Genomic DNA, 12,413 nt, shown 5'->3' on the forward strand with positions numbered 1-12,413 from the left:
TGAGATTTTCTTGTCATAATTCAGTATGTATTGCGTAAGCCCCAGTGAGCAACATGGCACCAAGAGCACAAAATAAAAATTGAAAATCGAGGCTCAAATTAAATGTCTCCCTTTGTATATTCACATTACAGTGCCTGGTGGTTGTTCCTGCGTGTAGCGGTCAGCAAGTGGATCAGGTGACCGTGGCCATGTAAACCAGGCAAGGAAACCCCAGGAGGGGGTCAGCTAAGGTCTAGTAGGAGTGGGCCTCAGAAATGACATAAAAGAACTTGGGAGTCTTGCAACTTTTGTCTCCGTCCACAAAAGTGAGTCCATCATGACTACGAGAAAGTTTCAGGGGTACAGGCCTGTGCTGGGGAGCGAGTGCCATTGATTAAGCACCAGTAGCACAAGGAGGGCAGTTAAACAGCGTCTTCTGAGTAGAGCTGGAATTTCAACCAGTTTGATTCTGTCAGAGCGAGTTGCAGACTGGTTGGAGTCAATGGCTTCATACGACAAGCTGCTGACTCATTTATGTGCATGAAGGTGACAAATGAAAATCGCTGGTATAGTCGTCTAATGTGATATGGCCTTGGCCGTCTGTCCTAAGTTGGCCTGGTGTGAATGTGTGCCTTTTAGTTCTCAGCATATACCCAGAACTGTGCGGGGAATTCAACAAGCTCTGTGTGACCCTGCAATTTAATTTCGTAATCCATTGAGCCAGCTACAATAATACCTCAATGAATGAAAAAACCTTCAATGCTACTAAAGTACATGTCGTACCTCTGTAGCCAAATCTCATCCTGGCCTGCAGCGGACGAGTGGTCTTCGTTTGATGAGCCCTTTCTGACCTCCGCGTCACAGGTCTCCCCCGGTCACACTCCTCTTCTGAGGACGGGCTGTCCTGGGCTTTCTTGTTCTCCTGAGGTTCCTCCTGCAGGTGGAGAAGGTATCTGGTCAAACACACAGCTTCTATTAAAATATGGCCAGGATCTGAAATTTGGAGGGCTTCTTCGAAAAGACTCTTCTTATAGTCATAGACATACAAAAGGTTATATCTGAGCCGACACATGGAGTGACATGACGAGGCGATACTTTCACGGAACTGTTTGTTTAACATTACAAAATAGCTATACAAAAAAATTAATTAGAAACCTTAAGAATTACACACACGTTCAAAAACTTTTTAATAAGGATGAAAAATATTTTAATTTTAAAAGTCATAAGTTTGACATAATGTAGTGAACAGCCGCTCGGCACATTACGAGCGGCTGACGAAAACTGCACATGTGCATTTCGAAGCGACTTACCAGTCCGTGTTATAGCAGTTCATTTTCCTCATATCTATCCAGAAACTGCTAAATTAATAAAAGTAATTTTCAGACAGATGCAACCTTATCACCATGAATAGCAGTTACATACTGACTTCAAATCCTTTATAGACCAGGGCATCTGCGAACTGCAAGTGCTCAAATACGCTTTCAATTGAATTGTCACTGCCAAATGTGTTAGAAAGTTCTATGTTTGACATAATGTAACTGTTTTTTTTTTTATTTCGCACAAAGTTGCGTTACAGGTATTAGTAAAGTTATATTTGGCCAATTTGAAAACAAACAGGTATATTTTATTTGGGTAGCTCAGTATTTAAATTCCTAAAATGCAAGGTATTTTATAATGATGACAAAAGCAGAATTTTACCTTTTTTTACATTAAGAGCCATAAACTGTAATATATTTAGGCCACTAAACTAAACTAACTCTACTAATATCATCAAAAGTTCAACGAAATAAAGCAAAAGGATTATTTCTTACATTTACTCATGACTCCTAATGCATGCAAATAACGCGAATGTTATTATCCAAGGAATGTATGACGTCAGTTTTCTAACTATGGAGAACTTTTTTAGTGCGGCAGGAGCGAATGTAACGAGCACAATCATCAAGTCATTCATGGTGCTTAAAAAACAGAGGACGGAATTTACGGAGTTTTAATGCATTCCTATGTCAGAGATGCTTATACTTCGAGTTAAATTTGTCTTTAGCAGTACATTTACAGTTGCGGTCCCCTTCAATTTAACTTTGCCATGTCTGTGTCTCCTAATCAATGCTAGTTTAAGGATTGTTATTTTGATTATTATTGCTGGATTATTATCTGCATATTGTAGTCTATCATTGTTTCCCCCAGTGTCTATAAGTTCGTGCACATGCGTTGTGGTGCCCAGATGGGGGTGGTACCCAGCCAGGATGCCCAGGAGGACCGGAGGAGGGCTTGTGCCTCCTCCAGACCACGAGGGGGCGACCGCCCTGGTTGCTTTGGGGGCCCCCGCCAGGGGGCCCCCCAATGCCTTGGGGACCCTGGACCCCAGCGCTTCCGCCACACCCGGAAGTGCTGGGGGGGAAGAAAAGAGGGGACACCTGGAGTGCTTCCGGGTACACAGCCGGCATTTCCGCCACACTGGGGAGTGCCGGTGGAAGATTGCCGGGGAGCACCTGGAGCACATCCGGGTGTGTATAAAAGGGGCCGCCTCCCTTCAGACGGAGACAAGAGTCAGGAGGAAGGCAAGGAGGCAGCCTGAAGAAGGCATTGTTGTGTGGCCAGGACTTTGGGGTTTGTGAGCACAAGAACTTTGTACCCGTGTCTGTGTGGGTTTCCTCCGGGCGCTCCGGTTTCCTCCCACAGTCCAAAGACATGCAGGTTAGGTGGATTGGCGATTCTAAATTGGCCCTAGTGTGTGCTTGGTGTGTGGGTGTGTTTGTGTGTGTCCTGCGGTGGGTTGGCACCCTGCCCAGGATTGTTTCCTGCCTTGTTGGCTGGGATTGGCTCCAGCAGACCCCCGTGACCCTGTGTTCGGATTCAGCGGGTTGGTAAATGGATGGATGGATGGAAGAACTTTGTACATATTGTAAATAAACGTGTGTTGGGTGACATGAGCGTGTCTGCCTGTCTGTGTCCGAGCCAGTCTCCACAGCTTATAACTTTGCATATATTTAGATTTTACCATTTTGTAAAATTTTGTTAATTTCTGGAATCTGTGTAAGGTGTACGTCACAACCACTGTTTTGTTAAGAATCTCGTAAATTGCCTTTTAGCTTGCAGGACGGAGTTTGAAACGAAAAAAAGACAAGCATGCGGGATGAGTTTCACATTAAACATTTGCATTGTTTAAATACATATTTTGCATTTTATTGTTTTAAAGCTTTACTTTTCATTGTTTTATAAATTTTCCAAAAGTATTTTTTGTGTGTTGTTCCGAGAATGTACAGTATCTTAAAGCCTGTGTGTGTAATATAGATCAATTAAGAGTAACATCCCATGCCTAGTAAAGATAAATCTCGGATATGCAGGCTTGCAGTTAAAGGATGGCAAATGCACTTTGCCTCAGGTATTGTCACTCCACGCGCCGGCCCAGGCTTACATTATCAATTAAAATGTGCCTTAAGTAGGCAGTTTGTGGGCCACTCGCGCTATGTGAAGCTTGAAATGGAAATGGCGGGTTCTCTAAAATATCCAGAGTGACCGAGCAACATGAAAATTCATATTAAAGTATAAGTGAAGTGAGCAGGCATTACATGGATATGATATCTTGCACAGAGCGCTGGCCTTCAATGAGTGTGCATTGGTCACCTCTACCATGGTGCACCTGCACTGTAAAGGCCACTCAAAGATGTCCCACGCCATCCCTCCTAATGTCTCCTTTCTCAGTGACAGTTACTTACAGTCAACGGGATCTGTGTGGCCGCACACTCGGCCTGTTCCCGGAGTCTTTTCATCTCTGACAAGTAGGCTGCTATCTCTTTTTCAAGGCGCAGGTGGCGCTGGAGCAGAGCATCTGCGCTTGATTCATCTTTCCCGCAGTCATCACTCATTAGCAAGGGCAGGCGTTCTCGAACCCAGGACTCAGCATCATTCACATCTGCAAAATACTAGGGGCGGTTGGAGAGTGTGAGGGGAGCATGCAGGAATCAGGACCACGGTGAGATGGAAGTGAAGCATTCCAATAAGCCACCAGAGCAGGCCAGGATTTCTATTGGCTGCAGGCGTCAACCCAAGAAGACCCCCCCAAAACAGGAAACTAAGTATTAAAGTTCAAAAAGTACTGCAAAGTCCCAAAAAATCAGAAATGCCTGGGATCAAAAGAGTGATAAGAAGTTGTAAAGGTTTTTGTAGAAGGTGTTGAGTCCTTTGTGACCTTAATGCACCCATTTTAGTTTTATTTCTACTCAGTGAATTCACTTTTGATATTAATTTGTCCATAGAAGTCTGCTGGGAAAAGATAAAGTTTTTTTTTTAATTTATTTTTATTGTAATCATTCCATACAGATAGATCAATTTATAACCAAACAAAATTGAAGACAAATCAAACCCCACCCCTGAGAAGGAGAGCTTAGCCAAAGGAGAATTGCTTAGGGCTTTTTAATAAGGCAATAATAAACAAAAGAAAGGGAGAAATATATATATGTAAATAAGAAATGGAGAAGGGAATTAAATGCGGTAATAGTTATTTCTTTTATTCTAAAATAATATTGATTAGATCCTGACAGGTTTTGAAAAAATTTTGTACAGATCCTCTAACTGAAAATTTGATTTTTTCCAATTTCAAATAATATAAAACATCGGTTTCCCACTGACTTATCAGAGGAGAGTTAGGATTCTTCCAATTTAACAGAATAAGTCTGCGTGTCAAAAGTGTAGTGAATGCAATCACAGTAGGAAAAGATAAAGTTTTTAATCGTTCTCCAACGTAGCCATTGTTGTGCACTGCACATACTGTAGTTTCAAGGTTTCCATGATGATCATTCCCAGAAGACATTGGGATGGCGCCATGTTTGACATTACTGGCGTGACTGCTTAAAGCTTGGCGCACACACACAGATCCCTTTAGTATCCAAGATTGGGATGTTAACAGTGCTTGTGTGTGATTCTTTTGTTGTCTAATTCTTTTCTGTTATACATCTTTGTTTTTGGTTTCATGACCTTTGATTTAATTATTTTTTAACTTATAGAACTTCACTTATATAGTCTTATAGAAGGTGGAGTGGTGGCTCTGAGACTAGGGATCTGCGCCAGTTCGAATCCCCTAAATGCCAGAGGTGACTCTCCATTGGGCCCTTCAGCAAGGCCCCTAACCTGCATGTTGTTCTATACGGAGTATGATGTTAGTCTGCCTCCAGCCCTGCAAAGCAGGTCCTCTTTACTTGCAGGGAAAACCTGGGGGTTGGTGGCAGGACTGGCACTCCAGTCACCATAAAAAATTTCTCCCACTGTTCCAGTGTAGTGCTGAGGTGTCACCCACTACACGGCTGCACTTGGGTCCCAATCCATGTGGTTTGTTTTGTGGTGGGTGTGCGCTGTAATCAGCACACACTCTCAATCTCCTCTCTCTCTCGATGTCTTATCAGTTACCTCGGCTTGGATTCTGCACTATGTCTCATCTCCCAATCTCTTTATTTAAAAATCTCTTTAAAGTCTCTTTTTTGCGTCAGAGCAACAGTACTCTCACTTCAAGGCACCACTCCTGAGATCCCTTCCTTTAGGACTTACTCTGCATAGCCAGAGGAAGGTCTCAAGAGTGGTGAATGTGACGGGGGCTGCGCCTCTTAGGGTATCACCCACAGAGTACAAGCAACACCGGAGAACAACATAGCACACATGGTTATAATAAAAATACAGAAAAATATTAGCAAACAATACACAACATGAAACATAAGAAATCATACTTTGAAATAAACAAAGAAGGCACAACAAAGGAAAATAAACCTAAGCCAGGAAATACACCTCAGCTGAAACAAAACAAGGAAGGGGAACCAGAGACAAGTGAGGAAGAGAAGAAAGTAAAGAAATGAAAGAGAAGAGAAAATGGGCAAAAGTGAGGAATGAAGATTGAGGAGAGAAGTGAATGATGAGTGAAAAGCAAGATGAATGAACAGGAAAGAGGAGCCCGGCAGTGCTGTGTTTGTTTTAGTCTAAGAGAAACAGGATGGAGATGATCTGAAAATCAATAAAGAGAGATGCAAGGGTGGACGAACAGAGTAGTCAGCCCTCAGGCGAGGGCTTCATTCACTAAAGATTAAATAAGATGGAAGCCATAACGTCATGCTCCACAATGTATAAGCATCTTCAAAAAAAAAAAAGGGTGCTGATTGTGACATTGCCAAACGAACTTTAAAAAGAACAAAAATGACAACAGATCAAGAAACAACATTTGGTATCCTGAATCCTTATAGGCAAGGAGAGAAGGCAGGTAGGAGAAGAATATAAAGAGTGAATGGATGGAAAAGGTATGAGGAACAATTAAAAAAGAAAGGTGGATGGGAAAAGTGAAGAAGGGCAGAAAAAAGTGGGAACAATAGACAAAAAAAATAAGAAGGATGAAAAGAAATTAATAAAAAAAGAGTGGAGAGGTAAATGAATGGGAATCATCAATGCAGGGCTCACAAAGCTCGAAATCAGGCCTGTGCTCCTAGGCCACAAGTCTGGCATGGTCTTCAAACTCAAGAAGCAGGCTTTGTGGCCTACAACATACACAAAATGAAACCAAAGTGTAAAAATTCTCAAAAGGGAGTGGGGAGCTTTGAAAAGACCCTGTGTCCCAGTTAACTAAAAGAGTCCTTATAATGTTACTAATCATAATTAAGTTTATACAAAGAGTTTCAAAAATCTTAATAAGAGAATAAAAAATGAGAAGAGAATACAAAATGTCGCTTTCCTAAGGCAACACAGACATGAACAAATCCAATGTCCAAAATCAAGAGCAGAGAATTAAAAAAAAAAAATCTAAACCAAGAACTTACGGTGAACAAGAATTGAAAGGGAATCTAAGAGAGGAAAGCTGAATATGACTGTGATGAGCAGAGTGCTTAAGATCTTAAGAAACTAACAGAGAGCGACTGTGAAGTGGAGGTACAAAATACACAAAACCTTAGCAAGAGACAAGCAAATAAATCAAAAGCAAGAAGTCTATGAGAGACTGAAGCAAAGTATAGGACCCTAACTACCTAAAGATAGATAGATAGATAGATAGATACTTTATTAATCCCAATGGGAAATTCACATTCTTCAGCAGCAGCATACTGATACAATAAATAATATTAAATTAAAGATTGATAATAATACAGGTGAAAAAAAAAACAGACAATAACTTTGTATAATGTTAAATGTTAACGTTTACCCCCCCTGGTGGAATTAAAGAGTCGCATAGTTTGGGGGAGGAACGATCTCCTCAGTCTGTCAGTGGAGCAGGACAGTGACAGCAGTCTGTCGCTGAAGCTGCTCTTCTGTCTGGAGATGACATTATTTAGTGGATGCAGTGGATTCTCCATAATTGATAGGAGCCTGCTGAGCGCCCTTCGCTCTGCCACAGATGTTAAACTGTCCAGCTCCATGCCAACAATAGAGCCTGCCTTCCTCACCAGTTTGTCCAGGCGTGAGGCGTCTTTCCTCTTAATGCTGCCTCCCCAGCACACCACTGCGTAGAAGAGGGCGCTCGCCACAACTGTTTGATAGAACATCTGCAGCATCTTATTGCAGATGTTGAAGGACGCCAGCCTTCTAAGGAAGTATAGTCGGCTCTGTCCTTTCTTGCACAGCGCATCAGTATTGGCAGTCCAGTCTAATTTATCATCCAGCTGCACTCCCAGATATTTATAGGTCTGCACCATCTGCACACAGTCACCTTTGATGATCACTGGGTCTATGAGGGGTCTGGGCCTCCTAAAATCCACCACCAGCTCCTTGGTTTTGCTGGTGTTCAGGTGTAGGTGGTTTGAGTCGGACCATTTAACAAAGTCATTGATTAGGTCCTTATACTCCTCCTCCAGCCCGTTCCTGATACAGCCCACGATAGCAGTGTCATCAGCGAACTTTTGCACATGGCAGGACTCCGAGTTGTATTGGAAGTCCGATGTATATAGGCTGAACAGGACCGGAGAAAGTACAGTCCCTTGTGGCGCTCCTGTGTTGCTGACCACAATGTCAGACGTGCAGTTCCCAAGACGCACATACTGAGGTCTGTCTTTAAGATAGTCCACGATCCATGCCACTAGGTATGAATCTAATCCCATCTCTGTCAGCTTGTCCCTAAGGAGCAGAGGTTGGATTGTGTTGAAGGCGCTAGAGAAGTCTAGAAACATAATTCTTACAGCACCACTGCCTCTGTCCAAATGGGAGAGGGATCGGTGTAGCATATAGATGATGGCATCTTCCGCTCCCACCTTCTCCTGATATGCAAACTGCAGAGGGTCAAGGGCGTGTTGAACCTGTGGCCTCAGGTGGTGAAGCAGCAGCCTCTCCATGGTCTTCATCACATGTGATGTCAGAGCAACAGGCCGAAAGTCATTCAGCTCACTAGGACGTGATACCTTTGGGACTGGGGTGATACAAGATGTTTTCCAAAGCCTCGGGACTCTCCCCTGTTCCAGGCTCAGGTTGAAGATGCGCTGTAGAGGACCCCCCAGCTCCGATGCACAGACCTTCAGCAGTCGTGGCGATACTCCATCTGGACCCGCTGCTTTGCTGGCACGAAGTCTCCTCAGCTCTCTGCTCACTTGCGCTGTTGTTATTATGGGTGGGGATGTTTTTCCTATGCTGGTATCAGCAGAAGGATGTGTGGAGGGTGCAGTACTCCGAGGTGAGAGTGAGAGTGGGTTAGGGTGGTCAAACCTGTTAAAAAAGTTGTTCATTTGGTTTGCTCTCTTCACGTCTCTCTCAATGGTGGTACCCCGCTTCGAGCTGCAGCCAGTGATGATCTTCATCCCATCCCACACTTCCTTCATGCTGTTATTCTGCAACTTCTGCTCCAGCTTTCTCCTGTACTGCTCCTTCGCCGCCCTGAGTTGGACTCGGAGTTCCTTCTGCACGCGCTTGAGCTCATGCTGATCACCGTCTTTAAAAGCCCTTTTCTTCTGATTCAAAAGGCCCTTGATGTCACTTGTAATCCATGGCTTGTTGTTAGCATAGCAGCGTACTGTTCTTACTGGAACTACAATGTCCATACAGAAGTTGATGTAGTCAGTAGTGCAGTCAACAACTTCCTCAATGTTCTCATTATGAGATCCCTGCAGGATATCCCAGTCTGTAGTTCCAAAAAGTTCTCTCAGAGTATTCTCAGCCTCCGGGGTCCACTTCCTGAATGATCGTGTGGTTACAGGTAGGACTCTAACTTTTGGTTTATAGTGAGGCTGAAGCTGAACCAGGTTATGATCTCCTTTCCCAAGCGCAGGCAGCGGGGTGGCACTGTATGCATCTTTAACGTTTGCATACAGTAAATCAATAGTCTTATTTCCCCGGGTGTTACAGTCCACATACTGGGAAAATGCAGGCAATGTTTTGTCCAGCGTCACATGGTTAAAGTCTCCAGCGATTAGCACAAGCGCCTCAGGGTGCTGCGTTTGTAACTTAGCAACAGCGGAATGGATGATGTCACTCGCTGACTCCACGTCTGCCCGAGGAGGAATATACACGATGACAACAATGACATGTCCAAACTCTCTGGGCAAATAGTAGGGACGTAAACTTACGGCCAACAGTTCGATATCCCTGCAGCAAGTGGAGATTTTGACGTTAACATGTCCAGAGTGACACCACCTTGTATTAACATAGAGAGCGAGTCCTCCTCCTTTGTGCTTACCACAGGCACTTGCATCTCTGTCCGCTCTAACTGTGCTAAACCCGGATAGCTCCACGTTGGCATCTGGAATGGTGTTATTTAGCCACGTTTCGCAGAAACACAACAAACTGCATTCTCTGTAGGTCCTTACATTTTTCACCAGCGCAGCCAGTTCGTCGATCTTATTTGAGATTGAGTTCACATTCCCCAGAATCACAGAAGGCACCGAAGGCTTGAAACGCCACTTTCTCGCAAGCCGCTTCTTTTTTAGCTTAGTGCCGGCTCTGCTGCCACGATACCGCCTTCTTACCTCGTCGGGTAAATATGGAACCACACCGGCACTGGCATTTGTTCTCAGCGCCCGAAGTTGAGTACTTGAATAGGCGAGTCTCGGCGTGTTAAAATCCATGCCCACGTTGTAAAAGTAAGTGTGTCCAGGGAAGGAATCCACATAAAATAAAGTGGTAGGAGTGATCAATAAATAAAAATAGAAAAATAAAAGTAGAAAAGTACACATACATATACAGTCATACACGGAGCTGCTGAAAAGGCTGCCACTCACGGCGGCGCCGGATGCAATCGTTTTCCTAAATAACAAGAATCTTGTGTTTGCAAAGTTTTTTGTCTTGATACTTAGGAAATGAAGTTACTCTGGTGCCGACTTAAATAGTCACACTGTAATGAAGTCATGTGTCGTGTGATGGCAACCAGATTCAATAGTGTAAGAGATAAGCAGGAGATAATCACTCTTTATAGTAATCTTCTCAAGTTTCTGATATTCAATGAATGGCCAGACAGGTTTATCTTTCTTTTTGACAATAAAAAAAAAATCCAGTGCCAAACAGACTACAAGAAGGGCAAATGGAAATCCTTTTCCAAATTTTCCTTGATGTAATCATCAAGCTTCTGGTCGTGATAAAACATACGTTTTCCATCTAGGGAGAAGAACCCCTGGTGAAGATCAATGGCATAATCATATGCCTTAGAGAAGACAAACTGTGAGCCTCTTGTTCATTAGACACATCCAGATAATCTAATTTTTCAGACAACAAAGGGTGGTCTTTTCTGCAGAGGGAAAGCAATTCTGAAAAGCATCGCTGCTCCAAGCCACCAACTTTCCAGATATCCAGTCAACGCGATTAACTAAAACCACTGGTGGTTCCATAGCTTTGACATCGGCCTATTTTGCTCAATGAGAAGACAAGGAAGATAATTAACGAAATTTAGAAGACATGAATAAATAAGTTATTAAACAAGAAGTTACGTGTTACAATACAGTATAGTAGAAAAGAAAAGAAAACAAAACCTGACTCTGTTGTCATATTAATGGCCAAGTAAAGAGCTACACTGCCCTTGGGAGGGTGGACGAGGTCTACAGGACTGTGACGGTGTCTGACTTTGTCTTTCACTTTTGTCCGTTATAACTGACCATGGACCCCACAGAGCAGCTGTAATAAGTGTATAAGTTTAATATGTCACTTTGCTCTGTGCAAATAAATTTGATAAATCTGCCATTTATCTACTCACATGCACAGCTGACACAGAGTCAGATTTAGCACAGGGGTTCACCATATAAGAACGGCTAGGTAAGCATTAGAAGACAAGACAGTGAGGGACAACTGTGAAAAGGGCAGTCAGACTGATGACCATTGTATACTATTTTTGTGTGTTGATGTCAGCAGGAAACTGTATCCTCTTTTGCCTTGTTTGGAATGGCATGATTCACCTAAGTGGGGGCCTGCACATGAAGAAAGAGTATAAAGCCTTGGAACATTGCCCAGCACACCTTTGAAGCCGACAGACGAATGGAAGATAACGTCATCTGATCCTGAAAATATCTCCACTGCATGGAGAAAATGGCAGACTCTACACATCAGGCCCCCACTCCCAAACTGGGTTCTTGCCATTGGCTTCCTTCGTCTTTTACGCTGAGTAAGCCATCATTTATGAAAGCTAAGTTATTTCTTCTATGTGATTTCTTACCGCCATATCACTAAGGGAGGGGTATCGCCTTTTTATATTATATCTATCGATTCAGGTTATGTAACACACCATAATTACAAAATAACTCATTCCAAAAAGGAAGCAAACACCACCTGCTGGATACAGCTGCTGACTGGAGTTTTTGTTTTCCTCTCCCCCATTGCCATCTGCCCAGAGCACAGCCATGATGGTAAGAGAATCTGAATATTTTATTAAACCAAAAGGAAATTACTTATGTTACAACTGTACGGATAGACAAAGGCACGAGTAACACGAAGAGCAAATCTAAAAAATAAGTGTATAAAGTAAAATAGAATATAAATATCAAATTAAACTACAGTATAATAAATCTTCATTTACTATGCTCTACAGGAATGCGGTGAATTAAATGTAATAGATACCATACATTTGAGTCTCTTACTAAATCCCTAGTTTACTAAACAGAATAGCACACTGAGCAGGAAATATTTCAAATAATAATATTGCACATTTTGAGGAAGAAATAAAGTTCAAAGTTATTCACATGAAAAACAACAGACGAGTTATTGCACATCTAAGGAGCTAAAAAAATGTTCAGGGAGATCCTTAAGGAAAGAGGGAAGAGCATATTGTGCGGATGAGTGACCAGAAGAGGAGTTACACAGTGTGATGGCTGTGGGGAGGAAGGATTTCCTGTGACGTTCAATGGAGCCCTTTATGCTAGTCAGTCTACTGCTAAAATGTCCCGCTGTCCAACCACAACACTGCGAATGGGGTGATTAGCATTTTCAATAATAGGCCGAAGTGCAGACAACGTTCTCCAATCTGCCAGTTTCTAAGCTGTCCAGTTCCTCTCCTACCACAGAGC

General features: G+C 42.9%; 1 protein-coding gene across 1 annotated transcript in view; it reads right to left on the reverse strand.

Moving 5' to 3' along the window:
- Window positions 1–12,413, reverse strand: part of sptbn5 (spectrin, beta, non-erythrocytic 5) — a 153,835-nt gene that overhangs the window by 115,952 nt on the left and 25,470 nt on the right. Inside the window, exons 11-12 of the mRNA XM_051919747.1 lie at window positions 3,696–3,902; window positions 763–913 (exon numbers count right to left, since the gene is read on the reverse strand). Of these exons, the coding sequence (XP_051775707.1) occupies window positions 763–913; window positions 3,696–3,902 (358 nt within the window). The remainder of the gene's footprint in view (window positions 1–762; window positions 914–3,695; window positions 3,903–12,413) is intronic.

This window comes from Erpetoichthys calabaricus, chromosome 16 (assembly GCF_900747795.2).
Source record: "Erpetoichthys calabaricus chromosome 16, fErpCal1.3, whole genome shotgun sequence".
Classification (NCBI taxonomy): domain Eukaryota; kingdom Metazoa; phylum Chordata; class Cladistia; order Polypteriformes; family Polypteridae; genus Erpetoichthys; species Erpetoichthys calabaricus.